A 26,274-nucleotide genomic window follows, 5' to 3' on the forward strand; every position below is an offset into this window, starting at 1 on the left:
GAGCAGTTGTGTAAAACCAAACTTAGCATATCTTATTTGTCGTAAAAGATCTGTAGATGTTCAGACTACAAGCAGACCCCTTATCATTGTAAAGAGAAGTGCGACAGAAGGCTGTAGTAGAATGTTACAATAATAATTCATTTGTAACGGATTTATTTTAATTAGACATTGCATGCAGCCGGTCGTGGAGCCTTGACTTACGCTATCCAGTTTGATACCTGATTCTTACTGAACTTTGCCGAATATTGGTACGCTCCCCATGAGTTGAGATATGAAAGTTACGCAATGAGCAACTCAAAATATGGCCATCGTAAACGAAAACATTAATGCTGGTCTTGTGCTGTCATATAAATAAAAAAGGACAGGGAACGTCTAAGCTATGAAGAGACAAAATACGCCCATGTTATCCAATTTTATTTAGTCTAATGAGCACGAATAAGTGTATTAACCGTGGGTAAGTAATTTACATTTGAAGCAAAACAACAAACAACTGATAAACGCAGCCGCAATTTACTGGATTAGAATACAGATGTCGTTGAGTGAGACGCGTGGCACTGAGAGGATAGCATTCTGAAGAAGCTGTTTCAAGGTAGCCTTCGGCGCTGAGACAGAGACAACTGAGGAGGTCAAAAGCAAAGAGGTATAAGTGCACTTCTTGCAGGTCTGAGAAAACTGAAATTAAAGTTCACAATGCTTCAGAATTGTCTTGCTATTGAAAAATGGAATTTCAAATTTTTTTGTGTATTAGCCACAAAAATATTTCGTAACATCGTAGGTTTGGACGTTGGAGCGACAAGCTAATTCAAATAATCGGTTTCATATCACAATTAGTAAAAGTCTCTATGCACTTGTATCCCTTTGCCTCCATAATAATGTGAATTAACAAAAAATTATGTTTACTCTATAATGCTGGTTGTTATCAATTCAGTTGTCATAAAATTGCTATTTAGAACTATAACAAAACGCCTATGCAATACTACGTGAACAGTATACCTATTGTGTCTTACAAGAGGGAAACAAAATTAGGGCGAATACTGTTTAAAGCATTATCCCATTATTTTGGACAACCTGTGGCGCTTCTCTATTCTCGTGTGTAATAAAATTGTTATTTAGATAACACACAGAACTAAAAATCATTGTAACGCTACAAAAATATAATGCATTTTGTAGATACAGCATTTAAAATACTACCACAAAATAAGGAATAGTTTATACGTAACCTAATTGCGGAAAATCTTTCTCATTATCTGGTTTAAGATCTTCAAGTGGGCCATCCGTAGTCGTTCTTCTCAGCTTTTCTCCTTCATGGGGAAGCTAGCCTTGAATTCATTACGGGTGTGCGGGATAAACGGGAGCAAGTCCAGAAGCTTTTAGATTTAGAAAGTTTAATCTTTGTACAGAGGAGACAAGATGATAGTCATGTGAGTTTTGCCTTTTCTGTTAAGTTTTTTTTTTTGAACACAAGTGCATTTTTATCTCTTTGGTGGTATTCCGTGACATATTGTAATTAGCTTTCTTTTCGTTAAGCAGGGAGCATCATACAGTGGGATTTTATCCCTTTGCCACAACAGTTTCACATGCTTTGCTATGCTCTATGCTCACTTATCGCATTTTTCTGGGACACCCAAGCTATGCCGGTCATGTTATATAGAAGTATTACTCAACCATGTGAGCAGTTGATTGTTCAGACTTGGCACAGTATGGGAAACTTTTCCGAGAAATGTGTGGGCGTAGGACCACTAACATAACTGAAATCGGAGGTTAAAGTAAGAGAGAAACATTACCGCGGCGCTGTAAACAACCACGCGTTCCCATAAGATCCAGCAGAGAATTTCTATCGCGAACTTCCGTACATGTCCTATTTCTGTATAATCACGGGCTAAAAAAACGATTACCAATGAAAAGGCCGCGCGGGATTAGCCGAGCGGTCTATGGCCCCGCATTCATGGACTGTGCGGCTGGTCCCGGCGGAGGTTCGAGTCCTCCCTCGGGCATGGGTGTGTGTGTTTGTCCTTAGGATAATTTAGGTTAAGTAGTGTGTAAGCTTAGGGACTGATGACCTTAGCAGTTAAGTCCCATAAGATTTCACACAGATTTGAACATTTTTTGAACCAATTAAAAGACGACTTCAGGGACCTGAAGTGTGGCCTGTTTCCATCAGAAGTTCAGAACCCCGGACTGAAGGCTAAGTCTGGCGTCGGGCAGTAAATATTGCATCCACCGGCATCTAACAGCCAGACCGCTCCTCGATATTCTTTCAGAGCCGGCAGGACATCTGCTGGCTGTGTGATTCCACCTTGTCAGACGATTTTCTTATTATTTCCGACTGATCTTCTCAACCAATCAGATGTAAATAAACATGGAAAGCAAACAAAAATCAACCCACTTTTGTCTGCTGCTGTCATGTTTACGCTTTGATACTGGGCTCCCAGGGATCGTGTCAGCTGTTCAGTATCGATACTGGCTGTGCCCGCAGAGTGGTGGTCTAGTGACGGATTATTTTGAAACCAAGGAATAATGTTTACAAATTTTAAATTGTTGATTATCACTGAAGGTCTGGTATTTCAAGGCGGAAACAGGGGTTAGTAAAAGAGAGAAGCGAACTAGCACATGCGCAGTTTTGAAGTATTCACATATAACACAACTTTCGCATCAACAATCAACAAAACAGAGACGAGAGTACATGACGGACAAGTGAACGACTTTTGCTTGCTTGCAGAGAAATGTGTTATATTTGTGTTGATAGTCATGGATAAAAGAATGAATTATATTCGTTTTGTAATAGTTCACAATCGCTACAGCTATAATGACTAAAATGAAGTTATAATATTCTGCCACCTTAATTCATAGGTTAATAGCAGACCACAGGAGCAAAACAGAGGCACTAGACACTGCACGACACCAGTGTTCCTCAACATTCCACATAAATAGCTACAGCGAAAATTTCTTGCTTCACTATAGACAGTTACGACAGATCAATGTCCAGTTTACAGTGATGTCATTAGAGGAGAGGTATTAAATATGGACAGGAAATAATTTTTTCCAAAGAACCATTGTAACAATAACCTGACGTGATTTTGAGAGGCTACGGGAAAACTATATCGGGTTATTCTCCTAATACAAGTGCAGCCTCTTAGCACTGCGCCAGCTCGCTGCATGACAACGAACACGCACGGTGACTCTTACATTTGGTAATTCCGAACCAAGCGAGTTTTTTATTGGGCTCCTATTTGTGAAAAGCATGTATCAAATTTCAGTTCACGCTCACTTAGGCTTTCTGTGATTTCGCCAAATGACGTAGACCGGACGGCCGTCAGTTCCTTTCCAGACAACGCTTCCTTTTTCGTTTCTCTGCCTTCTCCAACTGAGCTACTGCTCAGTCTATGATGGCAGAGACGCCGACGGAATGATAAATTACAATTTTCCTTTCTGAAATGATGAGAGCTGGGAGTGGTAAGGTGCTGAATTAAGATCTAAAAGATCTTTTGACAACTTTTAACAAAACGTTACGTGAAATCAAACGTAGAGGGAAGAAGATGTTCTTTTAGCGAATCGCTATTGAAAATGATTAGGGAATGGACATTTGCGACGTACCGTCTGCGATACAACTGTGGAGCATGTATGTACAGGACGTGTAGGCTGAAAGAACAAGAAAATGATATTAGCTCTCGTACAGAACGGCAATCCTGTACCATGCGTTCATTTGTAACTGCAACGTGTAATGGTACTTGAATTTTGTAACAATTACGGCACCTCATCTGAACCTCTCGATACCAGTAATATTCTACTGTGTTTCTGTTAACTACTTAACGTATTTCTGAGACAACATTAAGATTTGATTTCATTTGTGATACATCGATATGTTTATACTGCAATGATATTATTCTTATGTGTATTCTTTCTTTTGTCACTATGATCTTTGACGTACTTGTAACTCTGATTTTTGGGCGCGTAAGCGATTATTAGTTAGTTGTTTGAGAGTCGGACCTTGAGAAAGTCAAGTCTTGGACGTCATGTTGGAAAGACGCATATTTTAGCCAGTTTATAAAATGTGAACTTTAACAGTGAGGAAGATGTTTTCAAGTATGTTTTGTATTGTGAAGTGATGTTTTGTGTGTTACGTGATATTGCAACATAAGCAATAAAAAGGAAGTGTAGCTTAAATTCGGAGTACTGATTACTTTTTTTACATCACTATTGTGCTAACTTTAAAAGGTTTAATCTTCAAGACTGGTTTGTGAAGTGCATCTACAAAACTTTTGAATATAGCAAAATAAAACCTAGGCCTCTTTGCATCCAAGCTTGGAATCATCACCACCTAGATTTTCGACGATTGAGCCATGATTTTACAACGAGACCAGCGTTGGAAACTCATTCGTGCCTAGTTTATTCATTATTACATGAAATGACTTTATTAACTGTGCTCTAATGACATCTGCCACATAATAACTTAGTTGTTGCCCGAAAATGCAATATTTAGCAGCGTGAGCAACACCACAATCGTTATTAAATTTTGACCTTTGTTGTGGTAGGGTTGTTAGAAACAGGAACGCAAACAATTGTGCAAAGCGTCGCCGTCTGTGGAATGTATCTGGCCAGCCTCCGTCTAATCACCGTGACGTCGGCTCCGCAAGTCACCTCCGGCGATTTCAGGCGTGCTTACGGCCGCAAGTGACAAACGGGCAATTTCGCCGACGTTAACGACGCTCGTCGCAGGACGGCGTCTCCGTCGGCCCGCGTGGAGGAGCGGATTGAAAGAGAGGGAGGGGGGTGGGGGGGTCGGCCCCTCCCCTTTCGCCGCTACGCGACGCCCCCTCCCGCGCAGCCGGCGCACCGGCCAGGCAGGCAGGCCTTTCTCTTCGCTCACACCACAGGTTGATCGCCTACCGGCTCGGACGTGGCAGCCACAGTACAGCAGCTACCGCCGCAACGCAGCAACGCCGAACACCGCCCGGCCACTGGCCCGTGGACACGTGCCGTCGCTGCAGCAACAGGTGCCGTTACCCTCCGGCCACTCCCTCCGGTGTCTGCAGATCGGCGCAGGATCCTCGCGGACACCACTCGCGCTGCAGAAGCGCCGCACGGGACTGTTACCGGCGACGCACCGCAGACGTGCCGCGTGACCTTTGGCGTGCACAGCCAGCTTGCGACACATCCGCGCTCGCCCGCTCTACGGAACGCCCACCTATGCAGGCCGAACCGTGACCGGGGACAGCCAGTCAGTGTGAGTAGTCGCGCTGTCCCGGCCCCACACCTGGCCGGCTCTGCACTCCCTCGGGTCCTACGCTCAGCTTCCTCAGGACCGCTTTCTGCTCTGCGTACACTTGCTAGGACGCCCTCTACTGTGTCCTCTTTGGTTACAGTGTCACACATCTTTCTCTGAACAGATTAAAGCAAATGTGACTTACCAACTCGTTAGAAGGAAATATTTTGTGTTTGAAGTGTTCATTACTGTTTTGCCTGAATACTATTAAAATGGCGGAAGACTATCTCACATTAACCTATTCGCGCGATTAACAGTTCGTACGTTTTCGTTGACCCAAGTGTCGCATTGTACGTTAATGAGCTGATTAACTAACCCTTACAGTGATAAAGCACATTTTAGTGGTCACAGTTATTCGTCGATATCTACCCTGGTTGAGATATCTGATTCCGAGTAATATACACACACAGAAGACCGCGAATTGTGTTTGTGCGTGTGCATTTCTCGAGTGATGAACGAGGACCGCCGTTGATCGGCTTTCTTCGCCCGGACGCGCCACAACTGCACCATGCTCAACTGCTCGGAGGTGGAGTGCATTCTGCACCACGACCACTACTACCACCAGCTGCACCAGCTGCAGCACCACCTGCAGGATGGCCGCGAGCACCACGAACACGGTGAGTACACTGTTTACATCACCACGGCGCCTACTCGCCGGCCCTGGCGCTGGTGTCACCGCTGCGCTCCGGAACAATTCTAACGGTCCATTGTTGTTACCGGCCGTATGTGTTTACCCCCACCATCTCCCGCCAGACCTCACACACACACACACACACACACACACACACACACACACACACACACCTATCTCTGCGTCCCATTACTGTTCTGGCTCAGTTAAGGTGGTCAGGTTGATACAGCTACAATTGCGTTCGGACTGTGCATTGTCTGAATTATTGAAATAGTTTCTCCTGTCCCTTTTCTGCGTCGTGTTTTCTCCACATCAAACACTGGCGCTTGAACACCCATTTCATCCCCGAAGCCTCAAGAAGTACTTGTTGTGTTACACTTGAAGACGCGATGCTGATGGTCTCCGCAGTTTTTATTTGGTCTGTGACAGGATGTCTGCTCGTCTGTTTTCCATCGAGAAACTAGTGACTGTCGGATGGTTGACGTCCTTCCGAATACTTTCAAAACAAGCAGCAAATTCAGACCCGAAATTAGCTGACAACATGAAACTGTTGCTGTATAATCAAAGAAGGTGCACTTCATGTTTTGCAGAGTAATTCATATATAACAACTGTCATCAAATGAAAATATGACTTCCCCAGACATAAACTGTTACGAATGTATCTTTAAGCAAGACCGGCCTATCTCACATCGTAAACATTGTTATGAATATATTAATAAATTTGCACTCCTTACTATTTTAATTTTATTGGTCTCTCAATTCTCAGTTTCTACCTTTATTTTATTTTTATCCATATTATTTTAGGTTAAGGCCCCCTGTGTGCAACTGCATAAAGCTAAAGTTTGTTTTTGCTTTTATGTTTCGCCTCAGTAATAAAAGAACATATCGTGAAAAAGATGCCTACGTAGAAACTATCTGTAACCCACTTATACAATAACAGAATATATAATTTAATGGTGTTGCGTACAAATGAAAATGTGTATCTGTTTCAGGCCACTGATGATCTCTTAACAAACTGAGGTGAAACGTGTCTGACTAAACAAATATTACCTTTATTCAGTTGCACACAGACGCTCCTAACCTAAAATTAATCAATGTAATGCCTTCTTGCATTTGGAATTCTCTAATTCAGTTCTTACTGACTGCTCTGATTTCACTGTTTTCTATGAAAGAATAGATAAGTTCTGTATCTCCGTTTTTGTTATTCTTGCTACATGTTTTCCAGTCCAGTGTTTGTCGTATTTTACAATTATAATAATTTTGCTTCGTGTACCGAATTCTTCATCGAAAAAATGGTTTTCAGAATAGTGTATAGGTCAGAAACCTCTTCTTGCCGATAATGATACTTAATCTGAAACAAGCCTGCGTGCTTCTTCTGAAGTGTTATCCTCTTCTCTAATACGTAGTAATTTTATAGCACTCACATGTACCATTTTAAACTTTATATAGGATACTTGTTGTAGAAAGACGGAGCTCTTTCAAGAAACCCAAGATACCACTGTTGAATGGATATTTGTGTTGCACTGGAATGACTAGAGAAATTGATACTAGGCTTTTCCAGAAGGAAAGAGTGGACAGAACATTTTTAAGCGTATTCAGTTTGACTGTATTTGTTCCGATTATAAGTGAGATAAAATTTAAAAAATGACTTATTATACTGCCGTGATATTTGTTTATTTCTCTGTATTTTATGTTCACCTGTCAACAAGCAGTTCGCATTTCATGTTTAGACAAGCACACTCGTACAAGTCTTGCAATACTTCATCTCCTTTAAGATTTACGTACACAGCTAGTAACGACGAACCACATTAAAAGTATTTATTAACTTTTTTATTCATTTATTTTTTATGTGCTACCTCTCACAAGACTACACGCTTTTTTCAAAATCAACCACTATTGTCAGGTGGAGCCAAGTCTTTATACCACGTACAGCGACGCTGATAATTTCTGAGTTCGTTTGAATGAGGAAAGGCACAGGCCGTTATCTCTGCTACAGTTGCCAAAAAAAAAAAATCTGCCATTAACATACAAAATTTTCAAGGCTGGCCAATTACCCATTATTTTTCAACATTTACAGGCCATTAAGGAAGGAAGCACACGTTGCTAGGAGGCACAATGCATATGTTACGCTACTTTGCATAGCATTATCTGTGTCCTAATCAGATTGGGCATTGATAACGAACAATGTAGCTGTAAGTTAACCTTCTTTCGGGAACAACACATTTCCATAAAGTAGTGTGTAGATGCTTTGCTATGTAGAGATAGCTTCCTTATGCCCCCTCCAGAAGTATCTTGCCAACAAGCGACTGGAGAAACAACTATGTTCACGGAAATCTAATTTTTAAGCAGCCGAATTGTTTTTCTTACCTTGAAGTAGAGCAAAGCTATTATTATCGACAAAAGAGTCTGGGGTGGATTCATTTTATAAACCACTTCCACAGATGTTTGTCTTCATCTAGAACCTCCACCGCATTCACTTTAGATAACGAACGCTTTGCACTTTTTTAAGTTGTACAGGAAGTTGACGTTTCTTATGTTTTATTCACATTTTTGCTTCATTGCATTACCATGGCCCATACTGTTTTATTTGAGGTTTTGTGATCATTTGCCTTTTAATTTCCTTATAATAGGGTATTTTTATGTTGCCTACTGGAGCACTAAATAACATTCTTAATTTCCTTCTCACTTGTCAGAACCATTCTTTATGCCAGTTTTAGTTTTATTCATATTTTATTTTGCTTCCAGGTATTTTCTTCAAACACTCTGTTCTGATATTTTCATTTCAAGTAATGCATTTTTTGAACTGGCTACACACTTCTCGTGGTGGAACTCTTTAGTTTAATTAAGGTAATTATATATACTTGCGGAAAGCGCCACTTGCGGAATACAGTAAGCCCGTTTCTCCAGCAGAAACCATGGCTGATGCATATGAAGCGGCGAGGATGTGTCAGGACGACGTTTACCTAAAACCATAGCATCGATCTTCACAGTAGCAGCAAGCGGGTACGACCGCTGCTATACCCTAAATTGGTCTTCTTCTTTTGTTTTGCGTCGCCGCATCGTTGAGCTGGGTGTTTCCGTGGTCCATTAACGTCAGGAGCAAGAGAGCTCACGTGGTGCGCCAGCGACGTACCGCCACCTGCCTGCCACAAACACTGTTTTAAATGCACTGCGGCTTACAGGGTTCGCGTGTAGGAATGTACTAAGCTCTTACATTGCAACAGAAGCACTCTGGCCTTTACAATTTATTGCGGTAACATATTTCTAGAATTCGCGCTTTGGTCCAATAGTGATATTTGTGCCATGGTTGTGGGAAACGACTTTTATTAGTAACACTGCTTACTTGTGTTACAGATAACAGAATTAACATAAATATACAACCAAATTTTAAATAACACAGAAAGCGCAGCGTCAGCTGTTTCCTGCTCATTAACAGACGTGCGCCTCAAAGGATAATGACTTTCCAGCGGTGCCGAAACTAATTACGATCACGCAAGACGCTCCAAGGCTGAACGCGGAAGCTGGGAGAGGTGGCAATTGTATATTTGAATTTGGTGATGCAAATGTGCCATGAAATGATTTCCGAATGGAGGAAACCGCAATAAAGGAGTTATTTCTATTCTTCTCTAGTTGTAAATATTACTTACGCTACAAGGCTTGCTTCCTGGGCATTTAATGTAGTTGGAACCGTGAAGATCTTTAAGAAGTAAACTTGCAACACTAAATGAAAAAATAAATAAATGCTCCCTATTTTCTAGAGTAACCGATATTGGTGTATCTGTCTGTTTCTAAAATGTCTATATACAACACTTGCTGTGCTGCAAGACACACGGTTTAAACTGCAGTCTTGTGACGTACATGATTGATTATCTAAAGGTAGGTGTATGCTTACCTGCAAGAAAAGTGTTTTCATCAATCGATATCGGCGCAAGTGGAATTTTAGAAACCTAATTAATAAGAATTTTCATAGGACGAGAAGTTGCTGCATGTGACTGTTACAAGCATACAAGCTTTCATAGTTTTCTGCTTAATATCTGTCACTTTTTCGCGAGTAGCAAATTTGTATTATGTTACAAATTATTACTTCTCTGTAAATTTCCTTACTTTCCTACGTTGTCATCTTTCGGTAGGATTGATTTTTGGCGTATGCATCTGGAATGAAAACTGAAGACCCGTCAACTTCCGGTTTCTAACATGTGACAGAGGCAAAGATATAGTGCACTGAAGAGACAAAATTAATGTCTGAAGTTTGTCGTTGTTTAGGGAGGTATCATACTTTGGATGAAAACTCACAGCAAGAGTAGCACGCCTACAGCCTCTTTCCAGAAGGCAGATGGAAGTATTTTACAGGCAGCATCGTCGTTTTCTTTGAATGCAGTGAATGAAAGTCTTTATTGCTTCCATTATTCTTCATCTACGTTTACACCTACGCTCCACAAGTCACTGTAAGGTGCGTGGCGGAGGGTATGCTGTACCACTACTAGTCTTCCCTCTTCTATTCACTCGCAAATAGATTGAGGAAAAACCACCGTCTATATGCCTCCATACGAACGTTAATCTTCCTAATATTATCTTCATAGTCCTTACACGAAATATACGTTGGCGTCAGTTTTGAGTTCCCAAAGCACCTCCGTAATACTTGCGTGTTGTTAGAACCTGCCGGCAACAAATGTAGCCTGCCGTCCATGAATTGCCTCGATGTCTTCCTTTAATCCGACCTGGTGCGGATCGCAAACTGTCCTGTATGCGGTCCGCCACTACAGATGAACCACAGTATCAGAAAAGTCTCCCAATAAACCGAAGTAGACCATTTGCCTTCTCTGCTACAATCCTCACATGCTCATTCCATTTCATATTGTCTTGCAGCGTTACGTCTAGATAGTGTCTATGTCAATCAGCCCACTACTAATGCTGTACTCGAACATTACGGGATTCTTTTTCCTACTTATTCGCATTAACTTACATTTCTCTACACTTAGAGCTAGCTGTCATTCATCGCACCAACTAAAAATTTTGTCTAAGTCATCTTGTATCCTCCTACAGTCGCTCCACGACGACACCTTCCATTACAGTACAGCGTCATCAGCAAGTAGCCCCATACCGCTGCTTACCCTGACCGTCACATCATTTACGTATCTAGAAAATAACAGTGGTCTTATCACACGCCCCTGGAGCACTCCTGACGATACCATTGTTTCTGCTGAGCGCACGCCTCCGTGGAAAACATACTGGGTTCTGTTACAAAGTCTTTGAGCCACTCACATATCTGGAAACATATTCCGTATTTTTGTACCATCGTTAACAATCGCAACTGAAATTCTTCTTATGGGTCTCAAATGTGCCATTTATTTCCTTTAGCTAACACCTTTAATTCAGAGCTCATTTTAAAACCTGCAATTACTATAATTCGCGTTGTGAGACGCCAGAAGCTACAGAAAAAGCAGTTTTTCTTCAAACTCGCCTTGCTTTTTGGCTGGCAATAATCCTTACATTAGCAGAGACGCAGAAACTTCATGCTTATGTAACATACTTTGCACCAATAAGAAAATACACCGTTACTTTATCCTCAAAAACTATGAGATACAGCAAACTCCGCGATTTATTTAGAACGAATGAGTTTTTCGTCCAGGTGCTGGTGGTTGTTATCCTGCACTGTCCTCACTGTTGAGTAAATTGTAATTGTTTACTACAATTTCCCGGCGTAAGGAAATGAACAGTCTACAAAATGGGTACAAAAATGGGCTTTGGGTTACAGTATTTCAATTCCAAGGTAGTACTGGAGGGAATAAATTCAATGGTACTAGAGAGCAAAAATTGGAGATGGAAGATTAGAATCTAGACAATAAGTAACTTCAGACATCTACATCAAAACTCTGAAAGATCCTGCGAGGTGCATGGGAGAGGGGAAGTCTCATTGTACCAGTTTCTGCGGCTTCTCCTCGTTCCATTCACATAAGGGGCGCGGGAAGGATTATTATCTGAATGCCTCTCTCTAGTTAAGTAATATTGTCCCAGTCCTCTCGACGGCAGCGATGCCTAGGCGGTTGTAGTATTTTTTTAGGTTCAGCTTTTAAAGGTCGTACTTGACACTTTGAAAGCAGACTCTCTGGAGACAGTATAAATTTATCTTTGAGCCATTTTACATTTCTGAAAATTTTAAGCAAGTTCTCAGTCTTTGCATCACTTTGAAATCTTTTCTTGATTCGACTGAATATTTGTGCAGCTGTTTTTCAGTCCTTACTTCATTATAGGTAACTGCACCACATGCTAAAAGACTGAGATTACGTAAGCATGGTCCTTAATATGTAACTTGAGCAGCAAGGGACCGAACACACTTCCCTGGAGCTTACCTGGAGTTACTTCTACGTCGTCGAGGACTCTCCGTCTAAGAAAACAAGCTGCGTCCTTCCTATCAAGAAATTCTCAATCCAGTACCAAATTTCCCTTGATACGCCATACTTCCCACAGTAACTGTTGGTAATGTTACTGAGTCAAATACTTTTCAGAAGCCAAGAATTACTATGTCTGTGTGATTGCCTTGATTTACGGCTTTCAGGGTGTCGTTTGAGAAAAGCGCGTATAATTGGATTTCGCATGTTCGATGTTTTCGGAGTCCATGCTAGTTGACATGGAGGAGATCATTCTGTTCAAGATACCTCTTGATGTAAAAACTGAGATTGTACGCAAAATGGATGTTAAAGTTATGGGATGGCAGTTTTATGGATCACTTCTGCTGTCGTGCTTGTAGACAGGTATGACCCGCCCTTCATTACGGTTCTTTTTATTTTTCGAGATATCTCCGGTAGACTGATAGAAAGAGGGGCTATTTCGGCCGCTCATTCGGTATGGAATCTGATAGAGGTTCCATAGAGCCAGGCAGTTCTTTTCGTTTCTAACCATTTCAGTTGTTTCTCGGCACCACTAAAACCAATATCTACTTCACTCATATTTGCAGTGATGTAAGAATTAAACTGGGTCGATATTCCTGGATTTTTCTTTGTAAAGGCACATTTGAAACGGATTTCAGTATTTCTGCTTTTGCCCTTCTACGCGAAATTTCAATTCCTGTGTCGTCCACGAGTGTTTGGACACTAACTTTGGTACCACTAAAGCCTTTACATTTGATCACAATTTCTTCGGTTTTTATGAGAGATATTATGATAACATTAACCCACTGGAAGTGAAACATGGACGATAAATAGTCTGGACAAGAAGAGAATAGAAGCTTTTGGACAAGAAGAGAATATAAGCTTTTGAAATTTGGTGCTACAGAAGAATGTTGAAGATTAGATGGGTAGATCACATAACTAATGAGGAAGTATCGAATGGGATTGGGGCGAAGAGAAGTTTGTGGCACAACGTGACTAGAAGAAGAGATCGGTTGGTAGGACATGTGTTGAGGCATCAAGGGATCACCAATTTAGTATTGGAGGGCAGCGTGGAGGGTAAAAATAGTAGAGGGAGACCAAGAGATGAATTACTAAGCAGATTCAGAAGAATGTAGGTTGCAGTAGGTACTGGGAGATGAAGAAGCTTGCACAGGATAGAGTAGCATGGAGAGCTGCATCAAACCAGGCTCAGGACTGAAGACCACAGCAACAACAACCCGTTGCCAATCGCGCTTCATTCAGTATCCGTCCGTTTATAGCCTTATGCTTTGTTCTCCACCTGTTATGCAATAATAGTCTCCGATTCCTTAGTAGTTTCTTTACAGTGACTCTATACAATGAAGGGTTCCTCTCATCATCAACCGCTAGGTACCTATCAATGAAGTGCATGGTCAACTATTCCCTTAAATCTGAGTCACAGATAAGGTGTTACTCCGAAATGAAGAGATAGTCGAAGGAGAGGAAATCGTGTAGGTCGCATCAGAAGACCGATAGTCCTACCCTCCACCTCTCCTCCCGAATAATAATAATAATAATTATTATTATTATTATTATATTGTTTCAGCATGATTTACTAGTAATCATTAAATGAAACAACAAGTTCACTGTTACCAGTCACCGTTTTATTTATTTCCACGACGCCTTTCGAAGGTTTAAACCTCCATCATCGGGTGGATTTACATTAGTAAGTATTAAATTTGTGTGTGTGTTGTGTTACGATTTTTGGAGGAACTTGTGACACTGGCTAGTAGAGAAAACAAGACACTATTTCAGAATATGGTTTAGGATTACTTTTGACAAAAAAAATTAAAAACTGATATCTAATGGTAAACATTAAATAAGTAAACTATAGTACCTTCAGTGGTCACAGTTTCCTTTTGCTGTTACGACTTATTTAATGTTTACCATTAGATATCAGTTTAATTTTTTTGTCAAAAGTAATCCTAAACCATATTCTGAAATAGTGTCTTGTTTTCTCCACTAGGCAGTGTCACAAGTTCCTCCAAAAATCGTAACACAACACACACACAAATGTAATACTTACTAATGTAAATCCACCCGATGATGGAGGTTTAAACCTTCGAAACGCGTCGTGGAAATAAATAAAACGGTGACTGGTAACAGTGAACTTGTTGTTTCATTTAATGTCAGTAACAGTCACGGTAAAGCCTAACCTAAAAATGTTCGCATTTATAGTTACTAGTAATCGTCAGACAATCGTTCGTATTTATTACTCATCACTGCTATTGTACCGAAGTATCATGGATGAAACGCTCGTTTGAGGAAACATGCATGGGAGCACAACTAGTTTTCAAGAACCTGAAAGCTGTAAGTATAATAAGAGGTAACGCAACACGTATCGTCTGCAGATGGCCTCTGAGACATGTCTATGCAGTTCATTTTTTTCCTTTCCACCTGTTATGGCCTGGCGATAAATGTGGGACCGGCCGCGGCGATCGTGCGGTTCTAGGCGCTCCAGTCCGGAGCCGCGCTACTGCTACGGTCGCAGGTTCGAATCCTGCCTCGGGCATGGATGTGTGTGATGTCCTTAGGTTGGTTAGGTTTAATTAGTTCTAAGTTCTAGGGGACTGATGACCATAGCAGTTGAGTCCCATAGCGCTCAGAGCCATTGGAACCATAAATGTGGGTTCTTTGACTGCTCGGTGAGATGTCACATAAGAACTGGAAAACATGAAATGTTAGTTCAACTTATTACATAAATGAATGAAAGATTTACTTAACTTTGACACAGTTCTTTGCCATGGAGTGCTTGATAATTTACAACTGTCACTCGGTATGAAAGCATAACTTAATGCACAGCTTAACACTATTCTCTTGCAGTACAAAATGGAGCATGAAAGTACATTTCAACGGAAACTTTAACAACTCGTTGGTTCTCCACAATGGCGTTGGAGCCTTCAGGTGAGGTCACGAACTGGGGAAAGATCTTGCAAGTGCGAGGGCATTGCAGTGCTGAGAGGAAGGCGTGGTCGGCAAGAGCGCCTCCCACACGTCGTTGCGGATTGCACTGAGCCCTCGCAAACGTCAGTGGTATCGATATGTGTTTCCTACTTCGGTGTGGCATCACAATCTCTGGACAGCCCCACAGCACTATCTGTCTTTAATTCTGTCTGTAAATCTGACGGTCGTCGCCTCACTAGTACAGTCACTACAACCAAAAATCCAAGTTTATTTGTAGAGCATTTCACGAGTACAAAGTCTGTTGATACATTAAGATAATAAAACAACGTCCTCCACACTTCGGTCGAAATGGCGTAACTGGTCGAGCAATAACGTATTTCTTTCGTTACTGTTTTCTTGTACAAAACGTATTTCTTCGATAGTGACGTCACCTCTGCGTGCCTGACGGTGCCATACCGGGGGCACGCAGTGATACTAGCCTATTTTGAGATAATTGCCATCCTCGAGTCTGTCGCGGTATGACGGCGAAGGTTAATACACAAGGTGTTTTCAAAGTCTTTGCATCAAACTACTAGGGGTGATACACTACGTTATGAGGAGCCACTTTTGTTACAGACAGAGTGTTTCCTGACGTTTCCCAGCGATACTAGGTACCTTTCGATTGAGTTCGCCGGCCCTGGTACGACGAGATCTCACAGAATTAGTAGGGTCTACTAATCAGGTGTGCAGCATACTATTTATCCAGCAAATTGATAGAGAGATATTGAACAAGTAAAGCTTATCAGTGAGAGTCTCTAAGCAGAGAAAAATATTGTAGAAGCAAGTCTGGAACTTAACTTTGCTCTGCCTGCCCCCTTTCATGCGGATCAGGTGACTGGAATATAGGCAGCAAACACTGTGTACGCACATCCTGCCACATCTCAGGGCCGGGAAGCGTAAGCGAATCATTTGTCTCTACTAAAAGTTGTTCCTCGTAACACGTTCTATCACCTCTAGAAATCTGATGTTAAGACTTTGAAACGCTCAGTACAACAATAAGGAGAAGTTGAATAATTTTTCTAATGATGTAACAAATAGCACACAATTACATACGAAGAAGGATACTATACATAATAAGTACTCTATTAATATTTTAGAACAGTGAAGACAGATACACAGCAGATAATATTTAGATGTCATCCATTTTCGTGTTAGGTTGTGATGTTCTGGTGTGAAAACAGTATACTAACCGTGTATGAAGGTCATCTACAAAAATATTGCGAAGCTTAGTAGATTGTTCTTTTGTTAACATAAACAGTACTTAAGAATTTTGTTTATCCTCGAATGTTAACTTCAGTGACTCGAATCCCTTTGTAACGTAATGCACTTCAGGAAATTCATTTAGATAATTAAAACGACAGCAGCGACGGCATAGCCTATGCAAACGATATCTAATTGTACTTCTGATCATATACCCAGCCAGTGAACTTACAATATGCACTGCCGGTGCAGATCAAACAACTTCGTGTTGACTATGGTTCAGAGCGGTGCTTGGAACCTCTAATCTGTTGGATGTCTCAGGCTGGCCACGTGTGATAAGCAAAGCCAGTCAAACAAATCACATGATACGCGACCTGCGGCGGTTTATCTGTGCATTAATTCAACGCTCGCTTCACCTCCTGCAGGTGAATCTTACGTTTTATTGTTCACTTATGACGGATATAAGAAGATAATCAGTAGTGACACACTTTGCGAGAAAAGTTAAAATCTGGTTGGGACAGATGCAATAAATTTCCGTGAAAGTCAAACATGTTAGCATAGAATTCAAAATAAATTTTATACAGAATAGTGAGGAAATAAAAGAACACATCAAAAATATTTCGCTACCTCTTAGTAACAGACATCGAAACTATAGAAGATGACGTGCGCTTTCGGTTTTGCTGAAGTTCGCACGGAAAACTGAGGAGTGAGAGGAAGTATAGCTACATTTATCTGTAGTACAATAAATAAATTATGATGTTTAATAGGTAACGATAATCGCAACAGATGTCCAGCGACCCTAAGATCACGTATTCACATGTAGTTTCTTGCTGTTCCGCACAGTCACAAATACAGATGATACGACAAACTGCCTATTGGCTTCTGTCTCGGGTTCTTCGGCCGACGTTCATCTAATGATTTTTCTGACGTTTCGCCAGCACGAGTGGCTGGCATTGTCAAAGCTTCACCCTCCATTGCCGGTGGGTGAAGCTTTGACAATGCCAGCCACTCGTGCTGGCGAAACGTCAGAAAAATCATTAGATGAACTTCGGCCGAAGAACCCGAGACAGAAGCCAATAGGCAGTTTGTCAACAAGTGGCCACGAAAGCCTTAACAATTTTGTACAGATGATACGGTTTGGTGATTATTTTAATGGTTAATGTGACCCCGTACATTGATGCAAACATCCTAGCCGTGTCTATAGTGTTTGTTGAAGACCTCTCTGAAAGGGAGCACTGACAATCACAGTCTTTTAAAAATCTTATTCCACTGCTGTCATCTGTTTACTTCAATTCTGCGTACATTATCTGTCTAGAAATTATATCGGCAGACGACACGGCTTTCAATCGGAACTGGAACGAAGTAACTCATCGACATCACTAGATAAACAGCACTCTCTCGGCTAGATTTGTTTATTTAATTCATGACTCACTACATATTAAAAGATTTTTGTGCGGTCTATGGGACTGGAAAATGCAGTGCAACCACCCGTCTCACTCTCCGGACTTAATCCCTCGATTCCTAAACTGAAGGAAGCACTCCGTGGAATTCGCTTAACAGGTGTTACAGGGATTCGTCAGGCAATAGACCACTCGAACGATCAACACAACTAGCATTGCTAAGAATATCCTACGACTTCCACAACGCTGGGAACGGGCTCTACGAAATGCTTGCATCTACTTTAAAGGACAATAAACCTTTGAAACATTTATCTGTTTTGTATAAATTGTAAATAAATAGTGGCTACTGTTAATAAATGAAAAGCTCTATACTGCTTATGTTCTATAGGATCAAGTTATTGAGTTAATCGGTTTTCGCCTTACAAGACTAACTGACAATAGCCGCCAAAGAAATTACAATGTTTGTGAACTACATCAGAAAAGATGTTATTGTCTGGACTGAGGCATAAACAGACAGTAAATGACATCTTCAATAGTGTGGTGATAGTGCAATTTTAAAAGCAAAAAGTTGTACAAAGTCGAACTGCATTAGCACCATACTGTAAAAGATGGCATTTAAAAGACATGAAGCTGTACTACAGATAAACACGACGTTGTGCAGCTTTTTGCCTTTTAAACAGCATTACCACCACACTGCAAAAGCTGACATTTGCTGTTTGTTTGTGCCTCAGGCTAGATAGATTACATATTTTCTAATTTTCTTATAAACAATGTAACTTATTTGGCAACGATAGTAGGTTAAAGTGTGCTGATGGCTTTGTAAGCACAAAACCGATTAACTCAAAATATTAATCGTGTAGAAAATAAGCAGTATAGTGCTTCTAGTTTATTACAATGTTTCTACCAAGAGCCGACGGAAAAATTAGTTAACATGCCTCTATTTAAGTTCCAACCCTCGTATTTAGTGTGATTTTGGTGTTTCGGCGCTGTATTACTAAAAGAGATTTTTAGTTGACGATTTACATCTGCCGGCCGAAGTGGCCGAGGGGTTCTAAGCGCTTCAGTTTGGAACCGCGGGACCGCTACGGTCGCAGGTTCGACTCCTGCCTCGGGCATGGATGTGTGTGATGTCCTTAGGCTAGTTAGGTTTAAGTAGTTCTAAGTTTTAGGTTACTGATGACCTCAGATGTTAAATACCATAGTGCTCAGAGCCATTTGAACCATTTACATCTCTGTTATTTAGGTGAAAGCAACTGGGTTCGGTCTTGTTAAGATTTCGTTATGAGCCTCCATTTCTTGAAGTACTCATTCATAGTGTACAAATCGTTTGTTACAATGATATAGGTGATTTTACAGCTTTTATGTTGAAGAGCTAACGCTAGGTCATCGGCGTACCAAAGTGCCCAAATATACGCGCAATAGTGTTAGATGGGTCTGAGACATACAGACTAAATAAAGTGGGCGACAGAACAGACCCCTGCGGTAGCCCAGTGTTCAGCATTCTCTGTTTGCTTACAATGTTGCATTGCACAACGCGAACGTATCTGACTGTAAGCTACTGATTACCTTATGGAACACAGCCGATATTCGACTACGGTAACCAAGAAGAGCCTGGTTGAACAGGGACTTGAACTCTGCTTTCCCCGAATACGAGTGAAAAGTGGTAACCACAGCGTCACCTCATCTGGTGTTTTCCACCAAGCGAATGCGAGTAACGGTTCAGGTTATGACATCGGCTGGTACCCTCCCCGGTGTTACATCACGAGGAAGCGGTGAGCCTGCCGGCTACTGTGGCGATGTCGCCGCTGCTCAACTGTCCCCAAGGCCGCAAGCTGCTGCCCGCAACCCGCTCCCCTCCTTCTGGCGCGGGCAGCGCCGCGGAGGATGGACAGCCGCTTGGAAGACTGCCGCGTCCAGTCTGCACAGCTACGTACCAGAGACTGGTAAACTCGTTCATTTTGAAACTAGTTCAATGGTGGCAGGTCCATTTTGGTACCATTTCATTGTTACTTATATAACTGTGTAAAGTTAAACGTAAAATAGAAACTAGAAATACTGTGCCCAATAGAAAGAGAGTTATGCGGTAGGGAGGAAGGAGCGAGGAGAGGAACGGGATCGTGCAAACATACCGCCGTTTGAGTCTCGTAAGGATTCCCGTATGGAGGACATAGTGATAGTCATCCCTGGGGTTGTGAAGCAGCTGAATGGGTTGAAAATAAACTAATCGCCAGGTCCTGATGGGATTCCAATTCGGTTTTACAGAGAGTACTCTACTGCATTGGCTTCTTACTTATCTTGCATTTATCGCGAATCTCTTGCCCAACGTAAAGTCCGGAGTGACTGGAAAAAAGCGCAGGCGACGCCTGTGTATAAGAAGGGTAGAAGGCTGGATCCTCAAAATTAGAGACTAGTACGATCCTCAAACGAATCTCAGTTCGAATATAATGAATTTCCTTGAGACGGAGAAGTTGCTGTCCATGCATCAGCACGGCTTTAGAAAGCATCGCTCCTGCGAAATACAACTCGCCCTTTTTTCACATGATATCTTGCGAACCATGGATGAAGGTTATCAGACGGATGCCATATTCCTTGACTTCCGGAAAGCGTTTGACTAGGTGCCCCACTGCAGACTCCTAACTAAGGTACGAGCATATGGGATTGGTTCCCAAATATGTGAGTGGCTCGAAGACTTTTTACGTAATATAACCCAGTACATTGTCCTCCATGGTGAGTATTCATCGGAGGTGAGGGTATCATCTGGAGTGTCTCAAGGAAGTGTGGTAGGTCCGATGTTGTTTTCTATCTACATAAATGATCTTTGGGATAGGGTGGATAAAAATGTGCGGCTATTTGCTGATGACACTGTGGTGTACGGGAAGGTGTCGTCGAGTGGCTGTAGGAAGATACAAGATGACTTGGACAGGACTGTTGATTGGTGTAAATAATGGCAGCTAACTCTAAATATAGATAAATGTAAATTAATGTGGATGAATAGGAAAAAGAATCCCGTAATGTTTGAATACTTCATTAGTAGTGTAACACTTGACACAGTCACGTCGATTAAATATTTGGGTGTAACATTGCAGAGCGATATGAAGTGGGACAAGCATGTAATGGCAGTTGTGGGGAAGGAGGATAGTCGTTTCGGTTCACTGGTAGAATTTTGGGAAGGTGTGGTTCATCTATAAAGGAGACCGCTTATAAAACACTAATACGACCTATTCTTGAGTACTACTCGATCTTTTGGGATCCCTATCAGGTCGGACTGAGGGAGGACATAGAAGCAATTCAGAGGCGGACTGCTAGATTTGTTACTGGTAGGTTTGATCATCACGCGAGTGTTACGGAAATGCTTCAGGAACTTGGGTTTGAGTCTCTGGAGGAAAGAAGGAGTTCTCTTCATGAATCGCACCCGAGGAAATTTAGAGAACCAGCATTTGAGGTTGACTGCAGTACAATTTTACTGCCGCCAACCTATATTTCGCGGAAAGACCACAAAGATACGATAAATTAGGGCTCGTACAGAGGCATATAGGCAGTCATTTTTCCCTCTTTCTGTTTGGAGTGGAACACGGAGAGAAGATGCTAGTTGTGGTACGAGGTACCCTCCGCCACGCACCGTATGGTGGATTGCGAAGTATGTATGTAAATGTAGATGGAGGCTGAGGGAGGCATAGTAACAAATAAAATATACGCAGATGCCATCATTTCAGAGAGAACTTGTACTTGGGCTCGAAGAAGTTGGTTGGAGTAATTGGTGATTTGCTCTACAAATGAAAAGTAGCGATTCCAATATTTAATTATGTTGATATGAATGGATGAACCAAGCCGAACACAGCGGGGCGAAAGAAGTGGTCGACTGAGAGAGACAACGAAACATGAGGACCGAACAATCGTCCGAGAGGCACTCAGAGCCCCGTACTCATTATCGTCGTCGATCTGACGTGCAACTAGTGTTTCAGTGACCGTAAGGACCATTAATAGGCGGCTCACAGAAAGAGGGCTGAGCTCACGGCGACTACTGCTCAGACTACTATTGGCCTTTCTGCACAAACAAGCCAGTTTGCAGTGGTGGCGTGGAATCTCATTGACTGGAGTAGAAATGTCTTCAGTGATGAGTCCCGCTTCTGAGTGAGCCCCGATGACCAAGAAGACGTATCTTCAGACACCCCAGACAGCAGTGAGGCATGTCACCAGTCATAAGGCCTGATAACCAAGAGTGATGGTCTGGGGTGCCATTTCTTTTCATACCACGACCCCTCTGGTTGTCACCCGCGGCACCTTTACAGCACAGCGGTAGGTCGATGATAGTCTAAGCCCGATTTGTTACCCCTCATGAGAAGTCATTCTGGGCTTACATTTGAGCAAGATGGTGACGACCCCCACGAGAAGAGACTTTCTACTGCTTGCCGTTGTGCTTCACAAACGCCATCTTGGCCAGCAAGGTCGCCGGAATTAGGAATTCTGTATTATGAGGATTATGAGCTACATCCTCCACCTAGCTCAGGATTCTGACGATATGACGAGTCAATTGGACAGAACTTGGCACGTCATCCCTCAGGAGGGCATCCAACAACTCTGTCAATGAATGCCAAACCGAATAACTACGTGCATAAGAGCCAGACATCCTCTATTTGTGAAGCTTTTCCTGTTGAATAAATCATCCAATTTTTTTTAATTGTAATCATTTGTACACGTGTATCACATCTACCGATTTCCGTCCAATTCGATTAATTCCTTCGTCGTGCATCGCTTTTTTTATTGTTATTCTTAGAGTATATTAGTTTCACGGTGGAAGGCGTTTCATGTGTTTTGTATACAGGATACCTTAGGGTGATTTGACGATAGAAACCGCTTGTGATTAAAGCTTATTCATTACCAGCTCTTCCTGATAAATTATGACTTTCTTTCTAATTCTTCCTCACTATGGGGCACCACCTACACAAAATATATTGAAAATCTCCCTGCGTTTCATAACGGTTCAGTGTCATGGAGTTATTTACTAAGCGATATTACAGACGTATGGTACAAGAACTTATATTGAGGCTCGTGAATGAGAAATATATGTATTATAAATGTAAACGGCTCCACGAAGTCATTCTAATTTTACAATCGGTCATTGAACAAAATCTGACTGGTCAGTTTAATGCATTACATATATCGTACTTGGATTGCTATAATCGCAGGCACTGCGTGGCGGAGACAAGCAATGTGTAAGGCTTGTTTCTTTCGTATGTTTGTTATTGTATATGTTTATTGTGTCTGTTTCTTAAACTGTACCCTTTTTTGTTCGTCATGTCCTGTTACTGTTTTGTGTTTCTGTGTGTTCTGTAGTGTCCGTATTGTTTGAGGGGTTGCGTGCCCTGCTTGTTTTCATTTTTCTTTAGTTATGTCTTGATTTTGTGGTTGAGTTGTTGCGTTATATAGTGTCATAATCATTGCTTTTGATTATGATTTTTATTGTTTGTAATTCTTTTTCATATTTTCTTTGCTGACTGGGGTATTATTTAGTCTATGTAATAAGTGTCGTAGAGCCGCTAGTTTTTGATTTTGTGGGTGGTTTCGTGTGGCATCTATAATCGTACCTGTTATGTTGGCTTTCTGAAATGTGTCTTCGTTGCTGTTTCTGTTTCTCGTTATATCCACGAAATGTATTTGGAACATGCAGCAAGAGTATGTGTTTAGTTAGAGGATACAAATAGCCAGGTCCTAGAGAAAGAGCTGGGCAAAACATTGAACATCACTTGTTATAAAGCACATACTTCAAAAATTTATTAGCCAGCAAGAATTTTTTTGCAAAAGAATAATGAGGTGCAATCATCAATGCTTTCTTTTCCATTCAAAAAAGAAAAAAATAAAGTTCTGTTTTAAGAAAAATTATTAAACTTAAAATGCCAAATGTTAAACAATTTAGGCACGGTACACAATTTTAAGACAATTACAAAAGCTGAAACACATTAAATATTAATAAATTACAATTGGCCAGCCCAACGGCAGATTGGGGCACAAACGCCAGATGTAAACCTCGGACATTGGGCCCTGGTGACAGTAAGGAAGTGAGAATAAGTTGACCGGTATAACATGTAGAGAAAACACTGTCTTAAATAGGGAAAGAGTAACGCTAAAGTAAAGCCTGTAGCCCAGCTCTAAAAGGTATCACACTAAAAGCAGGTAAGAACACGGCAGTAACCATGATTCAACGATTACTCATACTTTAAATGTCACGACGATCTTGACCAACGCAAAAACCGCTTTCAAACTAGTAACCACAGCTAAAAAAAAATACCTTGACCCTGTCGGGAATTTTATGTCCTTCTTCCTTGCACATCTTCACTTGTAATTTAACAGATGCAAACACCGCTTGAGTATTATATAAAACATTCCACTCATTTCGCTAAAGAGTTGTTGTGTTATGTGGCCTAGTCACTGTCACTAACTATAGTGAATCCCCTTTTTTAAGTTTATATCAGTGGCAAGACGAAATATAAAATCGAAATTAAGCACTGACCGCAAGGCCTTAAAATCAAAATCATAAAAAACGACAGTTTGAACTTTTACTTAAAATCGGGCACCCGAAATCTAAAAAAAAAAAATAAACAGATAAGGCAGTTTCCGTACGGCGGAGAGACTGTGCATATACCAGAGGACGCTTCAAATAATCGCCAATTAAACGCAAAATGCGGGAAAGGAGCACAACTGAAGTTAAAAACCGAATACAAGACGAGCACCTAGCTGCTTCAAATAAACTGCAAAAAGCCCAAATAAGTTTTTAGCGAACATTAGGAATGAAGCTCACATATGAACAGAAGGAGGTAAGACGTGGCTCTGTCCCCGGCCATAAAAGCAAAAAAGTCGCTGGCTTCGCCGAATCGCGCTGGCTGGAGGAAACCTCGAAAGCATGCCAACTAGATCGGCCGGGACGGGATGTAGTCTCGCCAGGCATGTCAAGCCAACAACCGCACTTCGAGTGCGATAAACGCCTGCTTACGACGCTTGCACCAGAAAATCCGTACGCCAGGAATACTGGCCAGTTTCTCTCCAAGAAGCACGTACGCTCTGTTGGACACCAATACCAACAGCTGTCCGCCTCGACCACCTCCATTCCTCTCGCTCCACTCTTTCCTTCCTACCACAGAGAGAGACGAAAGATGCTCGAACCGGCAAAGAAGGTATTCAGCTCAGAGTCCGCAAGCTATCGACCTCGCAGCACGGCTCAGTATCGGCTTTGTGCTTCTTTTTCCATAGTGAATTAAATGTTTTTATGTATACTCTTTATATCTGTACAAAGATTTTGTTTCGTTCACGTGAATATACACTGATCAGCCAGAACAGTATCATCTCCATAATAACCGGTATGTCCACGTTTGGCATTGAATACAGCGGCGACATATCGTGGAATGGAAGCAATGAGGCCTTGGTATGTCACTGGAGGGAGTTGGCACCACATCTGCACCCAAAAGTCACCTAATTCCCGTTAATTCCCGGGAGAGGGGCGACGAGCTCTGACACCACGCTCAATCACGTCCAAGATGCGTTCGATCCGGTCCAGAACAGGCGAGTTGGAGGGCCAGCACGCCAAATGGAAATTGCCATTTTGTTCCTCGAACCACTCGATCACTCTCATGGCCCTTTCGTCATGGCTCATTATCTTGCTGAAAAATGCCACTTTCGTCGAGAAACTAGCTCGTTATGGAGTGGTGCACGTGGTCTGCAACCAGTTTACCATAATAGTTGGCCGCCACGGATCGTTGCAGGAGCTCCACTGGACCCATGGATGTCCACGTGAATGCAGCCCAGAGCATGATGGAGCCGCCGCCGAATTGTCTCCGTCCCGCAGTACAAATGACAAGGAAATGTTTACCTGGAAGACGACGGATTCGCGCCCTTCCATCAGCATGATGGAGAAGGCATCGGGATTCATCAAACCATGCAATGAGCGCTCTGCCACAGCGCCAATGTGCAGTGCAAATCGTCACGCTCCGATTTCAGTCGTAGTTGCTGATTTTGTGGTAGGTCCGTCACTAGGAGTGTTCGGTGCACTGTGTGTTCACAAACTCTTGCATTCTACCCAGCATTAAAGTCTGATGTTAGTTCTGCCACAGTTCGCTGCCTTTCCTGTTTTACTAGACTGTCCAGCCTACGACGTCCGACATCTGTAATGGGGGGTGGCCGCCCAACCCACGACATCTGGACGTGGCCTCATCTTGGTTTCGCCACGTGCTGAAGACACTTACCACAACACTCCTCGAAAACCCGACAAGCCGTACAGTTTCCGAAGTGCTCGTGCCGGTCCATCACATTCTGCCCTCGGTCTAACACAGAGAGATCGTGCTGCTCCCCCATACTCCACACGGACTGTATGCTCATTGACACTACATGCATCGTTCGTGTGTCTGACTAGCAGTCATTCCCCGCCAGCTGACGCTGCTA

General features: G+C 42.1%; 1 protein-coding gene across 1 annotated transcript in view; it reads left to right on the top strand.

Annotated features, from left to right (window-relative positions):
* The first annotated feature begins 4,863 nt into the window (after window positions 1-4,863).
* LOC126273306 (uncharacterized) overlaps window positions 4,864-26,274 on the top strand; it is a 1,028,036-nt gene continuing 1,006,625 nt past the window's right edge. Inside the window, exon 1 of the mRNA XM_049976853.1 lies at window positions 4,864-5,880. Within this exon, the coding sequence (XP_049832810.1) occupies window positions 5,772-5,880 (109 nt within the window). The 5' untranslated portion in view covers window positions 4,864-5,771. The remainder of the gene's footprint in view (window positions 5,881-26,274) is intronic.

The sequence above is a fragment of the Schistocerca gregaria genome, chromosome 1, assembly GCF_023897955.1.
Source record: "Schistocerca gregaria isolate iqSchGreg1 chromosome 1, iqSchGreg1.2, whole genome shotgun sequence".
NCBI lineage: Eukaryota > Metazoa > Arthropoda > Insecta > Orthoptera > Acrididae > Schistocerca > Schistocerca gregaria.